The 26,275-nt window shown below is 41.4% G+C and overlaps 1 protein-coding gene across 2 annotated transcripts in view; it reads left to right on the top strand.

The window, feature by feature from the left end:
* Window positions 1-10,228, top strand: part of LOC145447002 (solute carrier family 2, facilitated glucose transporter member 5-like) — a 29,942-nt gene extending 19,714 nt beyond the window's left edge. For both annotated transcript variants that reach the window (XM_080325427.1, XM_080325426.1), the window contains exons 6-13: window positions 1,069-1,167; window positions 1,915-2,094; window positions 3,385-3,572; window positions 4,574-4,684; window positions 4,741-4,918; window positions 6,730-6,857; window positions 9,411-9,622; window positions 10,051-10,228. In XM_080325427.1, the coding sequence (XP_080181553.1) occupies window positions 1,069-1,167; window positions 1,915-2,094; window positions 3,385-3,572; window positions 4,574-4,684; window positions 4,741-4,918; window positions 6,730-6,857; window positions 9,411-9,596 (1,070 nt within the window). In that variant the 3' untranslated portion in view covers window positions 9,597-9,622; window positions 10,051-10,228. The remainder of the gene's footprint in view (window positions 1-1,068; window positions 1,168-1,914; window positions 2,095-3,384; window positions 3,573-4,573; window positions 4,685-4,740; window positions 4,919-6,729; window positions 6,858-9,410; window positions 9,623-10,050) is intronic.
* Window positions 10,229-26,275: the final 16,047 nt, after the last annotated feature.

Raw genomic sequence — 26,275 nt, 5'->3', positions numbered from 1 at the left:
GTTGAATTATGTGAGCTCAGCAGATATCGTAGTTGCATATATAATAGCATGTTATGAAATACGTCGGAGCCGGAGCTACCGCTCAATTAACTGGCTCCAGCTCCGGCTCCGGCTCCGGCTAAATTTTATGTAGAGCTCCGGCTCCGGCTCCAGCTCCGGTAAAAGTTAACGGCTCCTGGGCTCTGGCTCCGGGCTCCGGCTCCGGCTCCAAAGCCCTGGTGCCAACTCCTCAACCCATTACGATTCGTTTCGTTGGTGCTGTATACTTCCACCGGAAGTTGAAAATTGATAATAAACGGCAATTGTGGCTATTTTCTATGTTACTATAATACCACCTGCTGAAGTATCGTATATCTACATAAAATCAACTTCAGTCAAAGCTTAATACACACACTTTTCATTGGCATACGACGTATGACCCTGCCGGAACACTTGGCTATTTCAGCATATACTTTTCAGTTATTATATACAGGGATATTTAGAAGTTCTAGATATCCCTGATTATATAATCAAAATTATTTTCGCTGCTGTCGGCCGGAGGTTGTCATAGCTGGGGGAGACAAAGGCCCCTCCCATTTCGACTTGTGCATTTCAGACTCCATACGTGCCTCTAAGTCTCATCAGAGTCGGATGAAAAGCTTTATGTAGCATACGCATAATTGGATAACATCAATATATTTTTGAATATGTGATCAAAAAAATGCAACCATACTTTCACTAATTCTACAATTGTCCAAATAGTTCTGTGGCCTGACTCAAATTTCTCATGTGGCCCACCAATGGGCCATGGCACACCCTTTGAGAACCCCTGCTCTAGAATTAAATTGTTGATTCTAGCCCGCTATTCTCTTTTTAATCGCAAACCTATTGTCGGTCATTTGATGATGCTGTGGCCAAGCTGTAGCGATGCTTTTCAATCTGGTAAACTAATATTTGAAATATGTATGTGCGATTCCTAGTCGTAGTCCAGAATTTAATATCGTCATGCCTGAGAGGTACATGGGGGTATCCGTACCTATAGAATCGTCCGATTGTCCAGTCTGTTACGTCTCTTCTTAATCATTACAGGCCTCGCGACCGGTGTCGTGCCAATGTATATCGGGGAAATTTCACCTAAACAATACCGGGGAGCAGTCATGGCTCTTAACCAATTGCTCATTACAGTAGGTAAGTTTCGCGCGTGCTGTACTTCAGTGATGACTATCTGGTTATTGTGTAGGCGCAACATATTTTCAGCGAAAGCAGAATTGTTACGTTCGAGTTCAATGATGTTTTATATTTCCTTGGTAGTTTCAGGCTAAAGTTTTTGAAGCAAAGCGAAGCAGAATTACAAAAACAGACACAAAAACGACAAATTATATATATTTTTATTTTTATCTACAAATTTTTCAGATTAAGCTCACACTTTACTGTTCCTTTATCCTTTGACAATAAGGAGTGATCGTTTTTACCGAGCCCGTGAGATTGTTCACACGAAAGGTCATTGAAAAATATACGACCGTGAAGATGCTCGAAACTGATCTTAACATAACTGTTCAGTTCAAACTTGCGCCTGACAAATTGCTACAGATCCTCGCATGTAAAAAGGTCTCTGAGAACGTCGACCGATGTTTGCAATAACAATTGAGAAGGTGGAGCTGATGAGTCAGATTATTTTAAATCCTATTTTAAACTAGGAATTCAGCATGTGTCATGGATACAGTACTTTTGGGAAATAAATAAAACGTCTCGCCTAATTGTCATGTTGAAATATAAGTTTCTAACTCGAAATGGGTGAAAAGATGACCTTTGGACATTTTCTAGCGTCCTCGGAAGACCATTCACTTTTTTCAGAAAATAAGGCAAATCGTCCTAAAAGAGACCATATCGTCGGCCTATAGGTTATTTATCATGTGCTACGTTTACCGTTCTCAGGTCTACTGGCCGGGCAAGTACTCAGTCTTACTGAGATAATCGGCACTCCGGAGCTATGGAATTTACTGCTTGCTTTCACTTGCGTGCCGTCTTTGATCGAGCTCGCCGTGCTTCCGTTTTGTCCCGAAAGTCCGAGGTGCCTGTTAATCGACAAAAAGGACGAGGACGCGGCCAGGGACGGTAAGTTCAATACCATTTACCTTCTGACCGAGAGAGCGCAGGAATCAAAGTGGGAAAGAGATCAGAGTTGTTGTTCAAAGCAGTCTCGGACAAATAAATAGATTCGGTTGTTCAATTATACTCATTAAAGCGAAATCTAATTTGCGAAATGTTTCTATTTTCTCAAGCTTCACTATGATAAAATTTCTGATTTTCCGGAAAATGGTACAGGATAATTATGCATTGCGAAGCGGACCAAGCTTCGCCTGCCAAGATTTGTCATTCTTATACGTTTGATAATTAATTCTGATTTGATATGAGCTGAAGATGACTTTTGTTGTATTTCGTTTTGATTTTGAATTTTATTCTGTTTCCAAGTTTTGGGGAATTGAGTTATTCAACTTCCGATCTAATTTATGAAATGTGTCTATGCTCGAATTTTAATTTTAATCTTATTTTCGATTTTCCTGAAAATACTACAGGTATAGGGTTGTATTTAAAACAAAAAATCAATTTAAAACAAACCTGTTTAATACAAGACATTTGTTTAAAACATGTTTTTTATTTTTTTGTGTTAGCCATGAGGTCATGGCCATGAGGACATGGCTCCTTCGACGAAAAGTGCGTTCAATCACTGTCATAAACAGACCAAAAATATCTTTAATCAAGACTACATTTTTATGCTGCATTTTTACGGTCGGCGGTCACTATCATCAGAACACTCATTTCGTACCAATGATCTGTATCTACGTGCAAGAACTGTTGAACCGGCGACGATTTCGAAGGTTCCAGCGATCCCACATACCTCGACTATTTTGGGTGAAAATCGTCCGTACTCTGTTTCGTCGGACGTATTTACACAATTATAGAATAATTGGATAACGTGCGTGAAAAAAATATTGTTTTTTTCAAAAAGGGATTTGTTTCAAACGCTGTTTGAATCCTGTTTTAAAAAAGTGGTTTAAAACACCGTTTGTTTTAATTGCAACCCTAACTACAGGCGAACTGTGTTTTGCGAAACGGGCTAAGATTTGTGTACATACATTTGTCATTCTCATCCTTGGAAGAGTGAAATCTGATTTGATATCAACGGAACTTGACTTTTGTAAAGTATTTCTTTCTAATTCGCAAATTAAATTCCACGTTTTTGCGAATTCAATAATTCAGATCCTGATCTCATATGGGAAAACTGTGTAGCCATCATTCTAATTCTATTCTAATTTGTAAAAGCTGAATTTTTTCTAATTGTAAAATTCTAGTTTCACGTAAATGTATAGCGAAATCCAACCGGGACCACATTGCCTGTTACAGCACTAAAAAGACTGCGTGGCACGAGCGACGTCGAGGCGGAAATCGACGAAATGAAAAACGAAGCGAGTGCCGATTCTGCGGAATCTCAGATGTCGGTCTTGCAAATTCTTCGGGACCGAACCATACGCTGGCAAATCTACACGGTCTGCGTCATTCAAATCGGCCAGCCGTTGACCGGGATTAACGCAGTAAGATCACTCCGCATATTGCATTGCAGATAACGCATACTTTATAGGTTTCTAATGAGCTGTACACGAAGTCCCATATCAGGTTCAAGAATAGGCCTACCATATGTCTTCTTTTAAGAGGATTTGTCCTCTTTTCCCAAGAAATTTGTAATAGATTCTTTATAATAGGGCAAATACTGTGCCTGCTGTCTGTTGCTTACTGTTAGCTATGCTCTACAATTGTTGATTTTGCGTTTAAATGTATATCATAATCGGGCGATCGGTTCGATCAGCGTGGGCGTTATTTGACATCACATCATGTATAAATAGTTAATATGGCACACACAACGAATCAAATGTAGTGGACTTCGATTTCGTACCACAATAACGTCACGAATCTTCCATTGTGACGTAAAAGTCACTTGAAATCCTCGTATCTCTCTTTCAGAATTACAATAGAAAATATTAGGTTGATATGACTGTTCGACCTCGTGCATGTAGAACGTTTCAACCATAGGGACGATGAATTTTAAGCATCAATTCTCGGCTTTGCCAGCGGCGGATAATACATACGCTGAACCAAGCAGTGTGATTTCAAAAAAAGACATATTTTGAAATAAAATATTTTGTCTATTGCTCAGGGATATAGGCCTACAGTTCTATCCCTGATATTGCTGTTATATTTTTATAGAAGGTGACTACGCCCAACACATAAATTGGATGTAAATCCTTATCTATGAATGCAACATGATTTGTTTTTATACCGCATCAGGGTTTATATAAAAATATATGATACATTTTCTGAGCGATTTACTCGAACGCGTATCAGTATCAGTTTATTAATATTTTCATCATTTCGAAACACCACAAAACTGCGATACAATGAAGAGATAGGAAGGTTTCGAAACGATATGGAGTAGTATTTTAGATCAGACACCCACCTCGGGTTATCTCAATCACCGAACCCTATTCCGCATCACGGCCGCAAACCGTAATAATTGTAATTTCTAAATCACTTTCAGGTATTTTTCTACCTCAACACCATCCTGGAAACTGCTCAAGTCGACCCAGACAGCAGAAATTACATTTCCGTCGGAGTTGGAGTTTATAACGTCCTTTTAACCATTGTTTCAGTAAGATCCGAGTCGCTTCGACTGTAGACGCAGTCCACAGATGTAATGTCGTTTAGGTAAGCGTGATCGAAAAAGCTGGACGCAAGCCTCTGCTGTTTTGGGGGTGGGCTGTCGCTACAGGATCGCACGTTCTACTGACGCTGTCTCTTTCCTTACTCCATGTCTCACCTGCTATGCAGTATATTAGCATCGTGTCTGTATTTATCTTTATTACCGGCTTTGCCATAGGTCCAGGTAAGTGTTATCGAATTCTCCAACTATTAGTCACTGGACTATCGCGTTTCCAATTTTGATACACTGTTAGGAGTAGGTCTTCACACCTAAAGGGTGGTACACGAAGACATGACGTAGCTCGGAGTTATATCGCTGTTGTAAATCCATACGTCCTTACTTGCAACCATCATTTGGATTAAGATATTGTATTTGATGTATACCGCGGTGTTAGTCTGAGGTATAGGTTTTGCTTTTGAGTACTACGGGTGTATTATATATTCTCACCCGTATATCACGTGTAGTGCGCGGGTGTGAATATGCACTCTTTTCGCTAAGAAGGTTGAATGCCAATTGAAATATAGGCTTATGTTGTAGACTTGGATAACTACATATTTCTAATTGTCTATAATCAGACAAATGAGAACGAACTATAGTGGTAATCTAATGCCAATCTAATTTGTAAATTGTTTCTTTTCTGTATCGCGCGAAACGAGCCAATAAGTGTGCTGTTCAGATATTTCCTATAGCGATGGTGTGAACGTGAGGTTCACGTTCGCGTTCTGTGTGTGAACCTCGAAAATTTAGAGGTTCACGTTCACAAACGAACCTCGGTAGGTTCTGCACTGGGAACCTTTTTCATATATTACAATTTTTACTTCATTATAACATCTTTGGTTGAAATTTATTGCATTTCAACTGCGGGCCACTCTATGCATGGCGCTGGCAGCATAAAAATCAACACTAAACGAGCATGCACCTTGACAATCTCAAAAATTGTAACTGCTTTGTTACGAAAATTTGCTCGAAATAGCCAGCTTCCGTTTGTGAATATTTAGTGCCTCTCTGCTGTGAGCTTGACCCGCAATCTCACAACATCAAGAACGAAATACACTACATGTAGGTAGTCAGCGAATGATGCTTATTCAACCAATCAATGAAATTGATATCATTGTCCGATGTAAATAAAAATCTTGTAGGCGTACGGGGTCAATCTCGATTTCAGATGTTTATTGTATCATAAAAACCAAATCCGTGCGATTGGGGTGTTGGCTACTGCTGTATAACTAGTTATAGTATTATCCGTAGCACGTACAGAAACCCGTCTTACACTGCTCAATATCAACGTCGCAACTCGCAATACCCACACGCCGAATACATTGTTCGGTCTGGCCTATACCGTTAAGGCGTGAGCTTATACTCACTTGCAAGTATCCTCGTCGAAATTGTTGGCAAAGCGACGGAAGATATTATTTATGGGATTATTATATCATTTGATTGCCCCAGTTAATACATTTGGCGACGTTTAATACGTCAATACGTAGGCTACTTCAGCATTTTGGCATTATGTTTGGCATTCACTGAAATGCAGGGCTAACATTAGCAATATGACGTCACGTGACGTCATGAGGTTCACGTTCGCGTTCACACAGAACCTTTCAAAAAGGTTCGCGTTCACACGAACCTGACCCTTTCAGAGGTTCACACCATCGCTAATATTTCCTATCATACGCTTTGAACTGAATTTGATTCAATTCCCAAATTTTCACGAATTCGATAATTCTAATTCTAAACTAATTTGAAAAAAAATGTGTTGCCCCAATTGTAATTTAATTTGCATATATATGTGTAGCTATAATTCATATTCTAATCTAATTTGTAAAACCTGAAAATTCCCTAGTCGTTTAATTCTACTATATTGCTTCGAACAAAGTAGCTTCTGATTACATCTAACGTCGGCAACTACCTAACCAAAGGGAACCAACCGAATATGTATATGGCATTGCCATATCTCTCAAAACATATCTTTTATAAACAAGAAACGTCATTTTCAGGTCCGATTTGTTGGATATTAACAGCGGAAATGTTCCGACAATCAGCTCGTCCAGCTGCCCTGTCTCTGGGATGCGGTTTGAATTGGTTTTTCAATGTCGTTGTTGCACTCGTGTTTCCGTTCATGCAGGTATAGTCTTATCCCGCGAAGATTTCGCTGACGCGTTAATTTCATTAGGGATTACATTGTAATTGATTTTTAAAGTCACACCCGCACGTATGTTGCGCACGATCCCACAGATTTCTAATAGGTTCTCTCGTCCCAAATACAAGTACTAGTAAAAATGCCGGGAACCTGGAACGCGGTTTGGCTGATAGTCACCCTGAACTTTCAAAAATAAATCAACGACTTGACTTTGATTTGCGATACCGTTTAGGCACAATTTTGTACTTAAATTATTCATTAAAACAAAATGTTCGCAAAATGCAACTCTCGTAACAAACCTACATTTTAACAGCAACGCGACCACATCGTGTATGGCGTGAACATCGGGTCAGATGCAGTAATAAATGTGTAATCTTATTTACTCAGAACTCAATGCGAAGTGTGGACATAGCTGCCTGCACAAAGTTCCCTTATATCCGTGTCCACATTTGTTAATGCGACCTGTTTGAACACAGGACTGATATGGTGAATTGCGGCTAAATTGCATAGGGCTGTAATGACTAGAGTCCGTCTCGAGTCGCAATTTCTCGTTGCCTTTACTTAACTCGAGACATTTTCTTAAAAATAGAAAACGACTCGAGAGTCAATTTGTGTATTGAATCGACTTCTACTCCAGTCATTTCGCATGATTTGACCGAGTCTTATTCCTTGCTAGACATTCAATATGACTGTATTCGTGTATCGGGTGTCAGGGCCGATACTGGATAAATAAACGAAAAAACCCTACCTTATCTATTTAATAAAATGTTAAGAGTGAAAAAAAGAGTGTTTCATGAATGCGAAACCTTCGATATAACCAAGAGTTTCACAGAAGTGAGTTGACCGTCTTGATCTCAATAATGAACACAGTGAATTCCGTGACTTGAACTCGATAGGGGATTGAAAATGACTCGAGTCAAAACTATAAAAACAAGATTGACTTGTGACTCGGAACCTTGTGACTTGGTTACAACTATACAATGTAAACATGGAACGGCAACGATCGATTTTGCAGCTTCGTTCCGCTTCGCTGGACTGGAGTGGAGAATTGTTTTGCGTAAGCGACTGTAGGATTTCTGGCAATCCAAAAGTTATCTTCCCGAGCTCAGAAATTACTGAATCTAGTCTTGATCGAAAGCTATTGTCGCACTGATTCCAAAAATATGAATAAAACTAAGGTCACGCTCCAGTTTTTGACGAAAAATTACCCTCAACATCTGAAAAGTGCATTGTTCAGAACAATCGGATAACCGCGACACAATGGCCATGACAATGACCCGTTGCTACTCTCCGATTGTTCGAGCAATGCCGATATTTCAGACTTGGAGGGCGGATTCTACGTGGATCAGTACCTGATTGTATTCTAATGTATATTTTCGGAATCGGTGCGACAGTGGCTTTCGATTAAGACCAGATTCAGTAAATTCTGCGCTCGGGAAGATTGCTTTTGGATTGCCAGTAATCCTACAGTCGCTTACGCAAAACAATTCTCAAATCCAGCCTCAGCGAAGCGGAACGAAGCTGCAAAATCGGTCATTGCCGTTCCATGTGTTACATTCTATAGTTACAACACTGCAAAATCACGATGGATTTTTTTTCATGCAAGCGAAGAAAGCGCTCCACATAGTCACCAACCCATCAGAGATCTCTGTCATTTGAAACATAATACCTATGTGCGTTGAGGAAGCCCGCATAAAAAAACTAAAAACTAATTGGCTGACCCAAGATTTCATTCTGACTTTATAGATACCGTGCTGGTGGTAACCACGGCGCCACTCGCTTCCCCAAATATTTAAAATTGATGCTGCAGGTATCTCAAAAAGAACTTGTGATATTTATTCGTAACTTGTGATATTCAATTTCGTACAGAGTCAATCTTTATTTCAATATGTGTAAGTATCTGATATGTTAAAGCACACTGTGTGGTCTGCCACTGATGTGTTATATCTTCAATTCAACCGTTTTTCTTGTTTATTGATTTATTACGAATGAAAATTTGCGGTGGGTATTCAACGATGAGATGATGCCAGAAAAATGTGCGTTTAAAAGCACCTCCGCCAGGAGATCAACTCTGAGATGACTCTTTATCGATGCCTATATATCAGAGATGAGCATGGATTAGGATTAGGTTTTGAAAAAACAGGATTTGTGAAATTTTGACGGATTTGGATTGGATTTGGATTAGACATTTTTTTCGGAACGGATTAGGATTTGGATTGCATTTACCTATTTTCTGGGAGATTGAAATGTCGTGTGGCGAATGGCGACAAACTTTATTCAGATCAGTTATGTACTTATGGTTACTAAGTTATCTTGAATCAAGTGAATCGTTGATTGTGAAAGAAAATTTTTGAATCCCTTCATTGCATAAATTAGTATTTTTTCTGAATTTCCAGTTGGAATCGGATTAGGATTGGACATGGACTTGAATAAAAAAAAGTTATGGATTAGGATTTGGATTTCAAGGTTCGGATTTGGATTGGATTAGAACATAGAAATTTCAAATCCGCTCATCTCTGCTATATATCCTCTTTTCAGAGATTCATGAATCAATACGTCTTCCTCGTCTTCTTGATCGTCAGCGCCGTGGTGACAGCATACATCGGGATGGTGGTAGAGGAAACGAAGAATCAAACTTTCCAGGAAATCAGTCGAAAGTTCGAGCGCAGAAATGGCGTGAAGGTGGACTTGGAAGAGGAAGAAGAAATGAAACCGTTGAAATGAGATATATTAACGTAGGCTTACCATACGTCCTCTTTTAAGAGGATTTGTCCTCTTTTTTGACTTTTTTGAAAGTGTCCTCGGAGGACGCTCTTTTGTCCTATTTTTTGAGATTTAGAGTAGATTTAGAGCAAATTGCGAGTGATATGCCGCTAATCTGAAGCTCCGACGGGTATTTCGGAGTGAAAAACGGTGATTTTAGGTCTGGGCGAAAAGATGACCCTTTTTTTTTTAGTCATCAACCTGGCAATGTGGAGTAAAAAACGTTATTTTGAGCTCTGAGCGGAAAAGATGACCTTTTTTTTTTTATTTTTTAGTCAACCGATCACAAAGTGGGAAAAATTAACCGATTTTTGAGAATTTCACTCCGGTTTTGCAAGTTGAAAATTTCTGAAAAGTGTCCTCTTTTTTGATTTCCAAAATATGGTAAGCCTATATTAACGACGATACGCACGAGCGATGTGTTTTTAACCTTCTTAGTTTGCGTAGAGCGGAAGAACTCACAGCTAAATCTCGCGGCTATCAAAACTCATTTAGACTCAGGACTGTATGCAATTTAATACTGTTAAGCACACAATTTAGGGAGAAAATAAGTAGGCTACTGAAGAGTAATTATATAATAATATGATAACTTTTCGTGGTTGTTTTATATGACTGGAGACTTTACATAGGGTTACCATACGTCCTCTATTAAGAGGATTTGTCCTATTTTTTGAGATTTTGTCCTCTTTTTTGAAAATTTAGGTCATATTTAGAGCAAAATCTGAGTGATATGCCGTAAATTAGCACAGAAGTGACGCTCCGGCTGGGCTAGAAGTGGACCTTTTTTCTAGTCAACCGATCACAAAGTGGGAAAAATTCACCGATTTTTGAGAATTCTTCTCCGGTTTTGCAAGTCTTAAATTTTTGAAAAAGTGTCCTCTTTTTAGATTTCCAAAATATGGTAACCCTACTTTACATGTCATCATAACCTGTGGATTGTGAGAACCTTAACAATCGTTGTGAATAGGGCTGGGCACAATGATTCGAGTACTCGAATCTGAATCGAGTATTAATTTTAATGATTCGAGTCGAGTAGTAAAAGATGAATTTTTCGAGTACTGAAATTATACGCTCCTCACCACTGAAAGTTAGTTTACTAACGAGAATTATAATTTTGATACTATTTCCAACTGAGAAAGCCTTCAAACCTTGATTGGCCGTGTCGCAGCATACGAGACATAGTACAAGCTACGAGCGTGACTGGAAATAACACATTTCCGAAGTCATGATCATCCCACAACATTGTCAAGAAGTACAATGAAATCGGTATGGTCGAAAAAATACCGAAGAATCTTTGATGTGACGGATAACTGGCATTATGTTATTTGTTGTGGCATAAAAGGTACATATTTGAGGCTTTGACATAGCACATTCTGCTGTGACGTCATAATGAGTGATACTCGAATACTCGACTCGACTCGAAGCGTAAGACGTGATTCAGAATCGAATCACCCAGGTACTCGATTTTGCCCAGCCCTACAATAACGTGAGGTGATGTCACAACGCCAATACACACACAAGCAATTTTTGCCTTCCTGTTTAGCAGGAACATCAAATCTCCAGACGAACTTCCCCACAGCAGTGACTTAAAGTGTGGTATGGTAACTGCGTAAACGGCGTACGGAACACAGATTCGACACGGTTCATGTTCGAACTATACCTGACTATATAATTATCTGCAGAAATGGATATGACTATAACTCGAGAGATTGCGTAAGCCTGGAAAGGTCAACGAGTTCGGACACATACGCAATTGTTATCTCATAGATTGGACAATGGACATGTCATATTGAATCCAAAACATAATTCTGAATAAGAACTACGGATAGCAGCCTCGGAAATTCGGTCCCGGTACAGCATAGGAGATTTTGGCCTTGAGGCTGGAGACTGTCACACGACACATACGGCTTACGGTCTATAGTGTCTATATGTCTGCTGCAAAATCGCCTTTGGAAAATATATTACCGAATAAACACGTGGATGAAAGCCGAAAACTTGGTACACTGTTACATGAAATCATCGAGAAGTAGCCTCATGACCGTTTTCGGTATGGTACACTGTCAAAATTAATACGAACAGACCAACACCGAGTTTTGCGTAAAATTTACTGAGGAATAGGCTGATCAAGCGTTCAGCTGTTAGCCGGCATCGAAAACGAAACAGCTATCGCGCTTAACAGGGGTTGTAATTGTAAGCAAATGGCCTGAAGGCTCAATTTCACGGTGAAATTGACATTGGAGAATATAAAATAAAAGTGAATATTTGAATGCAAACCGAGGATGTTAGTAAACTGTTTCATGATATCATCACCTCATCACCTATCTCAGTATGGAACACAGTTAACGTTAACACATATACACCGGCTTTTGCGTGAAATCCGCAATGCGTTAGGTAGGCTAAGTGTCAGATCAGCGCACATATCTACCATACTCGACCTTGATAACGAAATTGCTGCCCTAATCATTTAGTGCCAACCTTGAGACTTGGCGCAGCGTTCGATACTAAATTCAAGACACACCATGCAAAAGCTCATGTCGGATCTAGGCAAGGAGCATCGTTAAAATCAATGGAGACCAATACCGGCTTTGCGTAAAATATGTTTGCGATAAATGACGAGTCAGCTCTCACTCGACTTAGGAAACGAAATTACCACTAACACAGTACAGTGACAAACTTGAAACTTGGTACAGCGTTCGATACTAACATTAAGATTTACCGTACCAAATGTCATGACCGATCTCGGTATGAAACATCGTCAAAATCAATGGATACCAATACCGGCTTTTGAGTAAAATCTGTTTGCGATAAATGACGGATCAGCACACACACAACTTCGGAAACGGAATTACTACCCTAAACTTTAAGTAGAAACCCTGAAACTTGGGACAGTGTTAAATACCACCATCACGACATGACATACCAAGTTTCAAGAATTATCATGGTGTGAAACACCATCAAAATCGACCTATACCAGCAAAGGTCGACTAAACGCATATGACGGTAACCGAGTTCAGATATAGATACGATTGTTACATCACACCTTAAGGGCAACCAGGCTATGTTGCCCCGGTTGCTCGGTAATTTTATGAATAGGAGAGAGTAAATCACTGTTTCTTTATTGTGCGCGGCTTTGAGAGAATAGACAGTGAAAGTATAGAAATTAAACATGGAACGGCAACGACCGATTTTGCAGCTTCGTTTCGCTTCGCCGAGGCTGGAGTGGAGAATTGTTTTGCGTAAGCGACTGTAGGATTTCTGGCAATCCAAAAGCTATCTTCCCGAGCGCAGAAATTACTGAATCTGGTCTTGATCGAAAGCTACTGTTGCACCGATTCCGAAAATATAAATTAAAATATTGATCAGGCACTGATCCACCTAGAATCTGTCCTCCAAGTCTGAAATATCGGCATTATTCAGAACAATGGCGTAACGGCAACACAATGGCCATAACAATGGCCCATTGCGACTCTCCGATTGTTCGAACAATGCCGATATTTCAGACTTGGAGGACAGATTCTAGGTGGATCAGTGCCTGATCAATATTTTAATTTATATTTTCGGAATCGGTGCAACAGTAGCTTTTGATCAAGACCAGATTCAGTAATTTCTGCGCTCGGGAAGATAGCTTTTGGATTGCCAGAAATCCTACAGTCGCTTACGCAAAACAATTCTCCACTCCAGCCCCGGCGAAGCGGAAAGAAGCTGCAAAATCGGTCGTTGCCGTTCCATGTTTAATTTCTATAGTGAAAGCTTGTTATGAGCGCTACCGGGGCATGCGCCGGGCTAGGCATTCGCAAAGCGAAAACGGAAGAGAATTCGATTTTCGCAGAGACTTCGCTATATATGGGCATTTACAAGCGAAAGGACAAGAAGAATACGATTTTCGCTGTGATTTCGGTATATATAGATTGCTGTGCGTCTATAAATGGTAACGAACTATGTTATTGAACAGAATTTTAGGTGGGGCAATGCCCCAGTTGCCCTATAGGACGAGCCGCCACTGAAGATCACATTTTTTTAGTCACAGGCAACATTTTCATAGGGAGGCGGAAATTTTAGTTCAAATATCGGCCAAGGGGGGCACGAGACGAAAAAGGTTGGGAACCGCTGCTCTAGACCAATCAGCGTCAAGTTTGGCTTGCGGCAGGCATATCTAGAACTCTTGGACCCTACATGTATGCTCCCAGTCTGTTACCGCGGCTGTGGAGTCAATATTTTCAACTGCGCCCGGTGACAGTGGTACGAGCCAAATGTTCTATCAGAATAATATACAGCAAGATATTGGTAAATTTATAATAGATCTAAGTCACCTTTCATTTCGCAATGGAAACTCATTTGCAAGCATATAGTGTTATTGGTTGCTCGGCATGTTGGAGCGAAATACCGGTAATCTAATTTTAATCTAATTTGCGAAATGATCCTACATGCTCTCAATTACATTCTACCTAATTTCTGATTTACGTGGAAATGCTACAGCGGAGCTGTCTAGCGCTAAACGAGCCAAGCTTAATTGAGGTACAGACATTTGCCATTCTCGTGCTTTTGAAAATGAACTTTACTGATTTCATACGAACTGAACTTCATTCAATTTTCACGTAATCGCGAATTCGATAATTTTACGTCTAAATTTGGAATAAAATATGTAGCTATAACTTTAATGTAATTAAAATAACTGCCCACTGTGCAGCTTTAATTCCAGTTCTAGTCTGATTTGAAAATATATATAAATATATTTCTGTTTGTAATATAATTTGGAAAAGGTGAACATTTTCGAGCTTTCGATCTCTGGCTCGGAGAATCTTTAGAGCCGACGGGGGACCTGTTTCATACCGCTGCCGTTGCGTCGAGCATCGTTAAATCTGCCAGTGCTCGTGAAAGCTCGCAGAATGAGCTCGGTGTAGCCCGTTTTCGGACAGTCTACCAGTGGCGAAAACGAGCCGACTGGTTAAGTATTAGATACTCCGTAATTCTCGAAATTAAGTGCAAATTTTGCAATACAGGGTTTCTGTCTAAAGTTCCGTTTTCGGTACCCCCGTGAGTGATGAAACGAGTGGTTGAAACGCAAAAAGGAATTTTGATAGACAACGTTAACTATTCTGTAAAATTCTGATAGTTCTCAAAATCTTGCACCAAAATAGTTTGTCAATGCGAGCCTCAGAATACTAAAGATTTGCGTACTGAAAACGATCATGAACAGAACGTTGGCCCCGTCCTCTAGCATAGACCTCCTCAGAGCTTTTTCTGTTAGAATATTATTAGCAATATATATTGGACTGCCAGTAGTCGTGGCTTTATTTTTAATTAGAACAATTTTTTTTTAAATATTTGATTGCAGGGATGAAACATACAGTGGTGCTGCGGAAAAAACTAATGTTTATGATTTGCCATCACACAAATATTTCATCTGTCACGCGGCTTAAGCTAACTATTTTGATTACATTGGATACATTGGATGAAATGTAATTCATTACCGACATCTAGCGGAAATCACGCGCGTACGATTGACCAGACATTTGGCGTCTCTGGTATGTTATAATTTACGGGCAGGGCATGGTATGGTATGGTATGGAACGAGAATTTTCCATACTCCATACTTGCCTTACTCTCTCCATACCATACTTGCAATTTTCCATACCATACCAACATTGTTCCATACCATACTTGATACATAGGCCTATTCCATACTTTCAAATACTTCAATATCATAAGCATAGTACCTTTTCTAGCACCTATATTATTGATATTTTGGATATCATTCTTGCTTAAACTAGCCATGGTGCGAATTTACCTCCTGGTAATAGTTTCACAGAGTCTGTTTTGGTGAGGTTTAGTTCACATTGGTGAGGTGCCGTGTACCTCTACTCTACAGCTTCCGCGAGCAAATGAAATAGTCAGCAGATTGTTATCTAGGACCATCCATAAAAAAGACTGGCAACATACGGCCCACTATACAAAATAAAAGGTTTAATTGTCCATAGGCGCCTAAATGACTGGCGCCATATGTTCCTGTCTTGGCAATCTGAACCTCAGAAGACATATACCATCCAGCAGGAAAAAAATGCTAGTGAAGAAATACCAATTTGAAATCGTGTGCGTCTTTTAGTTTAGTACAGGGCCGGCCAAACCGTGGCCCGCGAGAAGGTTTTGAGTGGCCCGCAATGGAATTGCCAAAATAAGTAATATTATAAAAAATGTAATTCACAGATTGTGAACTTGCAAGGCCAACCAAAAATTTGATTAGTCTGTCCGCAACACTCGAGATGTGATGATTAAAATATCAGTTCCAACGCATTGGCAGATCCATGGGCCAGTCACATCTTGGTAGATCTTCGTACACTACTATAAAGCAGAATAATTTGCGATTGATTTATCAAAAGTAAAAAACTTCTACACGCTTCGCGCAACATGTTGTCACTCGATTTCTTGCTTTAATATTGTTACCCCTTTGTGAAAATGAAAGAACGCCTAATATGGGTTCTTCTGATACTCTTTAAATCCTTAATCCCATCGAAGTCCCTCTGTTGGGGGTCTGCCAGTAAAACTGCACTCAAGCCACTGCAAAAACTACAACATAAAGTACTCCGAATCATAGCTAGGGCCCCAAAGGGGCCTGGCTGCCCATCCAACAAGTCGCCGCTGAAGAGATTCGGCGTCCTAAACATAGAAGGTATGCGGAAACTAGAAATCGCCAAGTTTATGTATCAGTTCCACTGCGGTCGTTGCCCCGAATATTTCAATGACTTCTTTACCTCGGAATCAAAAGCGCACAAGTACAACACACGCGCGTCCACGTCGTCCAAATATCATATGATCGACCGAAAAGATCATCGCTCTATCAAATATGCCGGACCTGATGTGTGGAACAGTATCCCGCCGGCCATCCGACAGTCGACGAGCATGTCCACATTCAAGTCGAAATACAAGCAATTACTACTAAATTATTATTATAGATGGTAAAAATGGAAGTGGCGCATATCACCGATAAAGGTCTGGTGCACCACGTGCAAGGTTAATCGTAAAGAATAGTCAATTCAGGACAAATACATATGAAAAGGTTGAGAAAATCATAGCAATCTGTTACAAGAATCCACAAATTCGATGACAGCCGTGAAAAGTAGCGGGTTAACTAAAAGGTTATAAGTACTGAACGCAAGATGTAGTCCCTCACAATACTGTTTTACCGTGCGTCTATGGTGAGCGTATTTACAACATGATAAAAGAAAATGTTCGACGGTGTCTGGTACGAAACAAAAATCACATAAAGGAGAGTCAATACACCCAATTTTAAACAGATGCACATTCAGCCGGCAATGACCGGAACGAAGGCGAAACAAAATATTCTCATGCCGGCGCGATATTCCATCTGACGATATTCGGTCGAATATGGAAGTTTGAAAAACTCGATAGTGACATCCTTTTTCATTGTTTCTGTATTCCGTGTCCCATCGCGATCGGATGGACTTCCGAATCTCGCTTTTCGCATCTGAAAACTGGATCGTTGGTGACCAAAGAGGTGGAGGTTGAGAAGCTGCTGTCCGCGCTAATTCATCCGCAATTTCATTTCCGTGAATGCCGCTGTGACTGGGTATCCAGCTGATGGCTACGTCGATGCCTGCCCGTTTGATCTGTTCAAGATAAGGATACATTGCATTAAAGATATGACTAGGCATGTCTAGCGGCTCGCCAATGGTCTGTATTGCGCTGAGGCAATCACTAAGTATGACGAATTTGTCTGTGATCAAACCGTTCTCTATTATCCATGAAAGTGCATACATGATCGCATCAAATTCAACAGTAATTACCGACTTCAATGGTGAGCAAGTTTGCGAATATTTCATTAGCTTCTGGGGTATGTAAACACCGTAACCAGTGGCAGTGGACGTTTTTGAGCCGTCTGTGTATACTTCAATATATTGGTCACAGATTTCGAACAGAAAGTCTTTGAAGATAGAATTTACTTTGTGTGGGGTATCCAGTCTGGATATCACGCCACACAATTGCGTGTGGACGTTTAGTGGGCTAACCGACCACGGCTCTCGAAAAGTAGGATAGCGCTGGCGAACACTGAATTCCGCCAAGATTGGAGACTTGGAAACTATATTGAACGTGACGAAATTCGGCTTAGTGAGACTGTATATTTCTTCCCATGAATCCTCTAATAGTCCTAACGTCGGGTGGGAACCGGGTGGATGTCTAAGAAGATGACAACGGTATACGCTACAAAGATACTTATGCCTCAAATGGAGAGGAAACTCATTACAAGAGGCCTCAAGTACGCAAATAGGGGTACTGCGCATGGCGCCGCAGCAGAGACGTAAAGCCTGGTTCTGGACGACTTCGATTTTGTTGATGTGGCACTTAGGGGCAAAAAAATACGCTGGCATCCCATAATCTACAACGGATCGTATAACTGACCTGTATAGGCGGAGGAGAGATCTCCTGTTCGCACCCCAATTAGTGCTTGTCAATGCACGGAGTATGTTTAATCGTTGACAGCATTTCTTGACGATGTTTGTTATGTGATCCTTGTATGACAAGGTCTTGTCGAATGTAACCCCCAAGTATTTAAAACTGTTAACGAGCTCAATTCTGTGATTTTCGATCGTCAACGATATTTCTGGAATATTACGTTTCTTACTAAAAACCAAGGCAACCGATTTGCTTTTTGAGAGAGTAAACCCCCATTGATCACACCATTTCTGGACTGTATCGAGAGAGGTCTGAAGGGATGATACAAGAGAGGGTATTGAGAGTCCACTTTCCCAGATTGCGGAATCGTCTGCGTAGAGGCCAATCTGGCTGGGTATCAAAGGTGGCAAGTCGTTGAGCATGACAGTGAAAAGCAAAGGACTAAGAACACTACCTTGTGGAATTCCGTTTTCTAGGTGGCCGGTGTCCGATAATGAGACCCCTACTCTAACCTGGAAGGTTCGGCCGTTGAGAAAGTTTGCTATCCACTTCAACATTCTACCTCTAATGCCAAGTTGCGAAAGCTTGTGTAATAATCCGCTACGCCACACCATGTCATACGCGCGCTCGAAATCCAAAAACACGGCCACTGTTGAACGCTGGTTATTTATCGCTTTGTAAGCTGTATCATGCATTCGCATTATGTGATCGAGGGTGCTACGTCCTTCCCGGAAACCAGATTGAGAATGATGGAGCAGACTTTGTGATTCTAGGAACCAACGCAATCTGCGGGCAATCATTACTTCGAACACTTTCGACAGATGGCTCGTAAGCGATATTGGACGGTAAGATGTTGGGTCCGACGTATCCTTTCCAGGCTTCAGTATCGGAATAACGATAGAGTGTTTCCAATCACGAGGAATCTGACCTTTTATCCAGGATTTATTGAACAGATTCAGTAGCCGCGACGTGGCAAAGCGAGACAAGTTCTTCAGCATGGCGTAACATATCGAATCCTCTCCCGGGCACGAGTCCCTACGGCTATGTACCGCAGACCGTAGTTCGGCGAGGCTGAAAGACATGTTGATTGCAAGTTCGTTACCACTTTCGAATCCTGGAATGATATCATTGCTTCTCATGAACTCCGACTGATTAGATTGGAATGTTGAGGAGTGATTATGATTACTAGAGACGCCGGAAAACACTGATGAGAAAATTTGTGCTTTAGATCTGTCGTCATGGTAACTGTTGTCCCCGGAGTGCATCGTCGGCATGGTTCGATGTGACGTGCAACCTGACATCGCTGCAATTGTTTTCCATATCTTAGAAGAGCTCGTTTTCTGATTAACCGAATCACAGAAAGCCTCCCAGCATTTACGTTTAGCTGATAATATTACTTTGCGGCATTCTGATCGCATTTTCTTGAAATTTATCACCTCTGTCATGGCAAACGTTCTCTTCATTTTTTGAAAGGCGGCTTTTTTGCGGCGTACTGCGCGGGCACAGTTTTCGTTCCACCATGGGACTGGTATCTTAGTAGAAACGCGCGATCGAGGTATTGACATTTTTGCTGCCATTTTCAGACAATTTGTAATCTCACTGTTAAGTTGTTCCACATCACCCGACCTAAATTCACCTATCATGGTGTCCACCGATTTAGAGAATTCCATCCAGTTTGCTCGTTGCAGGCACCACTTTGTTGGTCTGGTTTCACTTCGGTTTTGACCTACATTACAATAGGTGAAAACTACGAAGTGGTCGCTTCCTAGAAGGTGTGGTGAGACCGTAGTACGGCATTTGTGGGCGACACTTGGTGAAGCAAGCGTCATATCGATGAGTGACCATCGATGCTCGGCGTTTACGGACAGATTGATCCTGGTTGGTTGAGAGGTGTTTACTGCAACGATGTTGTTTCTGTCTATAGCTTCGTAAAGACGGCTACCACGCTGGTTGTTTGTATGACTCCACGACCAATGGTGGGCGTTGAAATCTCCGCATACGACACTGCGAGATGGTAGGCAGTCGAGAAATGACAAATCATTCGTTTCTAGTCGACAGTCGGGAGACACGTAGACGTTGAATATCGCCGTGGTCCCAACTTTTACACAAAGTAGTTCGAAACATTGCGACATTATCGATGGGTCCTCACTTGAACTTAGCGCTTCGGAGACGAATGTTGCAAGACCACCTTTATGTACGGTATTGTCTCTTCTAAATAGTTTGTATCCTTTTAATTTAGGCGTGTATTTAGCAATAAGATGGGTCTCCTGAAGTACTATAACGTCAGGTTTATGATCAAGTGATGCCAGGAAGTTTTTGAACTCGTATAGTTTGCGGTAAATACCGCGGCAATTCCATTGAAGCAATGCGAGTTGTTTATGCGTCATGGCTGCCAGTATCTTTTTCCTGCTGATATTGGTTCACCAAATTTGATGAACCCTGGAGCGCGGTAGGGGAGATCTCGTGCCCTAAATAGCTACTGGACACTTTAGCCACTATGTTGAATATATCAGTGTTTCCAGACTTGGATGCAGATATTGTTAGCTGAACAATTTGTGCAATCATTGCTAGCAGTTGTACGGTCTCGATTTTGGGTACTTCATTGTCCTTGCTTCTAGGTACAGTGCTCACTGGGTTCAATGACACCTGTGGAGATGGTGACATATTTCCACATTGAAGATGTCTAAGATCGCCATCGTTTTGTGCTGGACGCGCTGCGGGGCCGCGAACTTTCTTACTATTTGGGGTAGAGGCTGCCTTGTGTGCGTACGAAACTGCACTGTTTTCACATTGAATATTTGGTGTTACTGGCTGCGTGCGAATGAAAGTCCTAGCTTCGTCGTATGTAATGTTCGAGCGTTCTTTCACGACCTGAATCTTGGCCTCTTCTCTATACGTCGGGCATCCTGCGTAGGCGGCGCTGTGCGATTGATGGCAATTAAGGCATTTCTTATCATTGGGACAAGATTCGTATTTGTGGTCTCGACCACCGCATTTTGTGCAACTGTGTTTACCTCTACATGCTTTCGCTGTATGTCCGTACCGATTGCAATTATAGCACCTCGTTGGGGGCGGATTGTAAGTATGTGTTTTGAATCGCAAATACCCGAAGGTGACATACGACGGAGTCTGCTCGGAATCGAAACCTAGTAGGACAGTCATGCTAGCCACAAGACCCTTATCAGACCTCCTTTTAAGTCGCTTCGTGAACGTGACCTGGAAAGAGTTCAACTCCTCTAACAATTCGGAATCCGATATGTCAAAGGGGACGCCCTTTATTACACATCGGGAAGCGCACGGTTTACGATAATCACGAATCGAAGCGTTGATCGGTATGCTGGTTTGTGTGACGGTGTCCTTGATGTGGTTACATTCCAATATTAGTTTTACCTGCCTTTGATTGTGGCATTTTATAGCAATGTCTCCGGACGGTAAGGGTTTTATTTCGTCGTAACTTCCTATAAGGGAGTGCAGAGCCCTGTTTACCTGGGTGGGATGATAGCGGGTCATACGTCTATCCTGCCCGGATATTATGATCTGAAGATCGGTTCTACCTCCAGGAGTGGACTGTTGAGGTGTATTTACGGCAGCAGTCACCGATTCGGCTGCTGAATAAGATGATATGGTCTGGGTTGAAGTATTTTTATCATGGCCATTACTGGCCGGTTGGGCGCATGGGGCCGTGGAATTTCTATTGCTAGCTGGTCTGAAGGTTATATGTTCAGGAGGGGTGGATATAGAAGCATATCCCCTTGCTGGAACCTTAACTTTTGAACGCGATGTGCTATCGTCGCTATCAGATGAGATGGGGTCTGCTTTACGCTTTTCTGAAGATACGCCGTCCATCTTCTACCCTAATGGTAGTGAGGAGGCAACGATATCAGGCAGATATCGCCTAGAGCTGACACTACACTACAATACACTAGTAAAAGGAAAGATCTTACCGTAATGTAAATCCTATCGCAGAACCTCTTGCTACTCGTGGCGCAATCCACTAATTACCTGACGCGAACAAGAGACCTCCGCACTCGACGAGGGTCTGAAGCGAACTCAATTACTACTAAATAAATAGAGTCCATCCTCAAGATTACCGGACCTCGACTGACCTATCGATCTCGCTCCCCATGACATGCCGCCCTATTTCTTGTCGCTTTCTTTTTCTATACTATCTTCTTTACTTTCATTTAGTGTGCATGCCTCCTCTTTACATCGCCTAGGCCAAGGTGGGTGTCAGATTCCATAGACTACTCCTTGTCGCTTCGACATCTTCCTGTCTTTTCATTGTATCGCATTTTTTGTGGTGTATTGAACTGATAAAATTGCTAATAAACCAATGATGATGATGATGTGCCAGATTGAGTCTAACTATATTCGCGATTACGCGACAAAGTGTCGTTCAACATACGCAACCTATGGCGTTTGCGCTCGCAGAAAGACCGTCGACTATGGAAACTAGGCAGAAAATGATTGACGCATGTTGATCGAAGCTTTCGATATCGATATGTCCAGGCGCCGAATAGTCCATTCCTTGCAAACTGAGCCCAGCGATATACAGCAGACCCGCAATATAGTCAAGTGACAATATTATTGACCCATGAACTTCGAAAATTTTTGCGCTTAGCGCGGCTATGTGGTCCGCACAATAGTTCATTAATCAAATGAGGCCCTTATTTGGCTGAAGAGGTTGGCCACCCCTGGTTTAGTACGTTTGAGCGATTCTATATTTTTGATATAGCAGAAAGGAGGTCACAAAATAAAATCATGTAACGAAGTCATACCAACGGTTCGCCCGCCTGAAGATGTTTAATTATTATTTACGGGCCCTACAGTTTCCGGTAAATCTGATAACGTGAGCAGAGAGGACAAGATATTGATAGCAATAATATATGCAATGCCCGATCTTATTGACCGATTGTATCATGAATTCTCGAAAATTTTCGCGCTTTGAGCTGGCTCACTAAACAGTGCAGCTAATTTCGTGGCAAAAGCGAACACTGTGATGAGGGGTCGGTTTATCACCCTATGAGAACCCAAAACCCAAGTTTTTGTGAGGGGGGCGGGGCTGACGAAGTGCTGTTTCGTTCCTGCCAACGGGTATACGCCCGAAGATGTCTAATTATTATTGGGTGGTCCTACGTTTTAAAACAGACCTCGCTCAGCTCTACCGGTAAATCTGATTACGTGAGCAGAAAGAGGATCAAAATTGATAGCAATATATATGTAATTCCCGATCATATTGCCCGATTTAATCATGATTTACTGGAATTTTTCGCGCTTCGCGCGTCTTGGCGGGAAAAGCTGTCTCACTAAACAAACACCCAATTCATAAGTCAAATAGCGTCAAAAAGCGAACAGCCAAAGGGGGGTCTGGGGGCGTCAGCCCCCCAGAAGTGAGGTTTATCACCCTGTGGGGGGCCCAAGGCCAACGTGGGGGGGGGGGGGGGGGCTGACGAAGTGCTGTTATGGCCCTGCCAACGGGTATACACCCGGAGATGTTTAATTATTATTTAGGGTTCCTACACTATTCAAACACACCTCACTCAGCTCTACCGGTAAATCAGATTAGGTGCGCAGACAGAGGATAAAAATCTATATCAATAAAAATGCAATGCCCTCAGCTATTATTGACCGATGCAGTCATGAATTATAGAATTTGTTTTTGAATCAAGCCATAACGATGAAGACATGTCGATATCACTTGATTACCAAAAAGCGTTCATTCGCATTTCCGTCGTCAAATGACCTGGATCCAGCAGACGAAAACAAAACCGTGATCTCGCATTTTGACTTTCCGATTTCCTGACGCACAACACGGGAAGTTGGGCATGAGATTCAAGTAGCCTGCTCATGGCCATGGTGCCCCTTGCAACTATCACCCAATATCGCCCACCTAGTACCTACCTGCATGCCACGAACTGTCGTGCTGACTAGTTGAAATTACTGAAATCACGGCAACCACGGCGTATCGGCGTGATTAGACCGCCCAACTTGATTTGGTTTTAATGAACTCATTTATTAGCTCACGATGAATAACCCTGAGCACGGTGGGATTTTAGTAAGCCCAAGCCTCCTCATGAAATAAATCTTCAATTTCTTAAGTTCATAACATTCGAAATCCCTGTTCCCAAAATGAAAAAGCGATGATTTGTTGGGAGTACTGTTGCCGGTTAACCTTGAAAACATTTTCATTGTCAGATATCTTTTCATCGGTAATTTAAAAAAAATCTTCTCAATAAAACTTTTTGATTTGTAGCGGGTATAATGATTCAGCTCCTCCGAAAACGCATCAAGTCTGTCCATGTCCTTTTCCGTCCACCTTTCATGCTACCGGTTTCTTTGGACGTGAGCCATAATAATATACTCCGCCGGGTGTCGCCATTCGGTGTGTCAAAATAATTTGGCGAAAGTGGCAGAATAAGAAAGTAGGGTCTGGAAGAACGAGAAGAGATGGATCAAACCGTGAAGTGGCTTGTTGACATATCTGTTGCGAGGTGGTACGATTACGTTGATGCTATATGCTGAAATCGATCGCACTTTGGTAGGAAGAAGTATTCAGAAGCAAGGGTCGGCTACCTATATCCATTGTGTGCATTGTTATGTCAAATCTAAATATATCAGCAAGTCGATTCGAAAAAGATTTGTATGTTTGATTTTGTAATGGCAAATGCGGACTGATCATTTAATTGGTTGAAAAAACAAGAGCCCTGGCACCTTCACTTCCCTCTTTATTTGATTACTATCCCGACTTGAATAACTGCAGCACCTTTTGCGTAATTAGATGGGGCCTTGCCGCCTTCGGGGAGCAATTGAGCATGTTGGGAGAGACGAGACGAGACGAGAGATCATGACAACGATTCCATATACGACGACCGTTCTATTGTGTGCGCACTATTTCAATCTCAGCTTTGAGGACGTGTGTTAAGGTCTCCTCTTGAATTTATGGCCATAATGTCAAAATATCTTTTGAAGCAACCAACATATGGGCTCCATAAATTATCACTATAAAAATGGTAGACAAATTTGATCTCAAATTTCACACATGAGGATGATTTGGTCTCATTTTCAGCAATTTCAGTCTTGCCGATGAAGTGTGGTCTTGAAAGTGAGACTGATTCAGCGTTGTAGTACAATATAGAATTGTTGTGATATTTATTCGGTCTTGATAATCAGACCAATAAAACGCATGTTATAAAACATACTGTGCTTATTGAGACAGTTTTTGAATAATCCGTTTTTTAGCTTGTTTTTGAGATGTTTTTGGCGATCCCTGTTATAGCTATAGGGTAAATGCTCAGAGTAGTATATCTACGCGCTGAGAAAAGAGTATGCGATGGGCTCGAGCATCAATCGATCGAGAAAGTCATAATTTTCCATTTCGGAGAACAATGTTTTCATTATTTTGAACAGCACTTGAACATTTGCCAGGGTAGTGATGGCCGGGCAAAATCGAGTACCTCAGTGAATCGATTCTGAGTGGGGCATTAGCCAGTATGGAATCGGTGTCCAAGGCACGCAGGATCACGCCGACTTGGTCGCCAGTTGCACGCGGTCACGCCGTCACGGGTCGTTGATTTCATTAAAAAAATAAAATTAAAAAAAAATAATTGAAAAAAAGTCTATGTTCTCAGCCACCCCAAATGCTATATTCCAGTTAGTATGTGGTATATAATGTTTTGACCTAATCCTCTAGCCAGGATCTGTTGATTACTGTCTGTTGGTAAAGTACTAGCACCTTACCAGTTGCTAACCGTTAGCATCTGATCTCCTCTCACTGGCTTAACACAGTAATTTGAAGTCAGTAACCTTGCTTGTCACGCCGCTAAGTTGACTCTGTCACGCGAAAAAAGCTTCTATCACGCAGGATTTATTTCAAAAAAAGGACGGAGATTCCAATCAGGGGCATTAGGCTTCCAGTATTCGAGAATCACTCAACATTACGACGTCACAGGACAATGGATGATGTGTAAAGTTCAAACATGTACCTTTTATGCGACCACACACAATATATTGCCAGTTTGCTATAATTACGTCACATCAAAGAGTGTTTGGTATCTTTTTGAGGCATAACATATTTCATTGCACTATGTGACCAAACAATGGTCCAAGTAGATTAGGCTACGACTTCATGGATATGTCATTTCCCTTGACCTGCGACATGCTTCGTATTCTGTGGTTCGACCGATTTTGATTTATAGCCTTCAAATCGGAAAAAAGTCTCGAAACTATAATTC

Source organism: Botryllus schlosseri, chromosome 9 (genome assembly GCF_051294905.1).
Source record: "Botryllus schlosseri isolate E-star chromosome 9, Bs_hap1, whole genome shotgun sequence".
NCBI classification, from domain to species: Eukaryota; Metazoa; Chordata; class Ascidiacea; order Stolidobranchia; family Styelidae; genus Botryllus; species Botryllus schlosseri.
The sequence above is the reverse complement of the archived record's forward strand: the minus strand, read 5'-3'. Positions and strand labels throughout refer to the sequence as shown.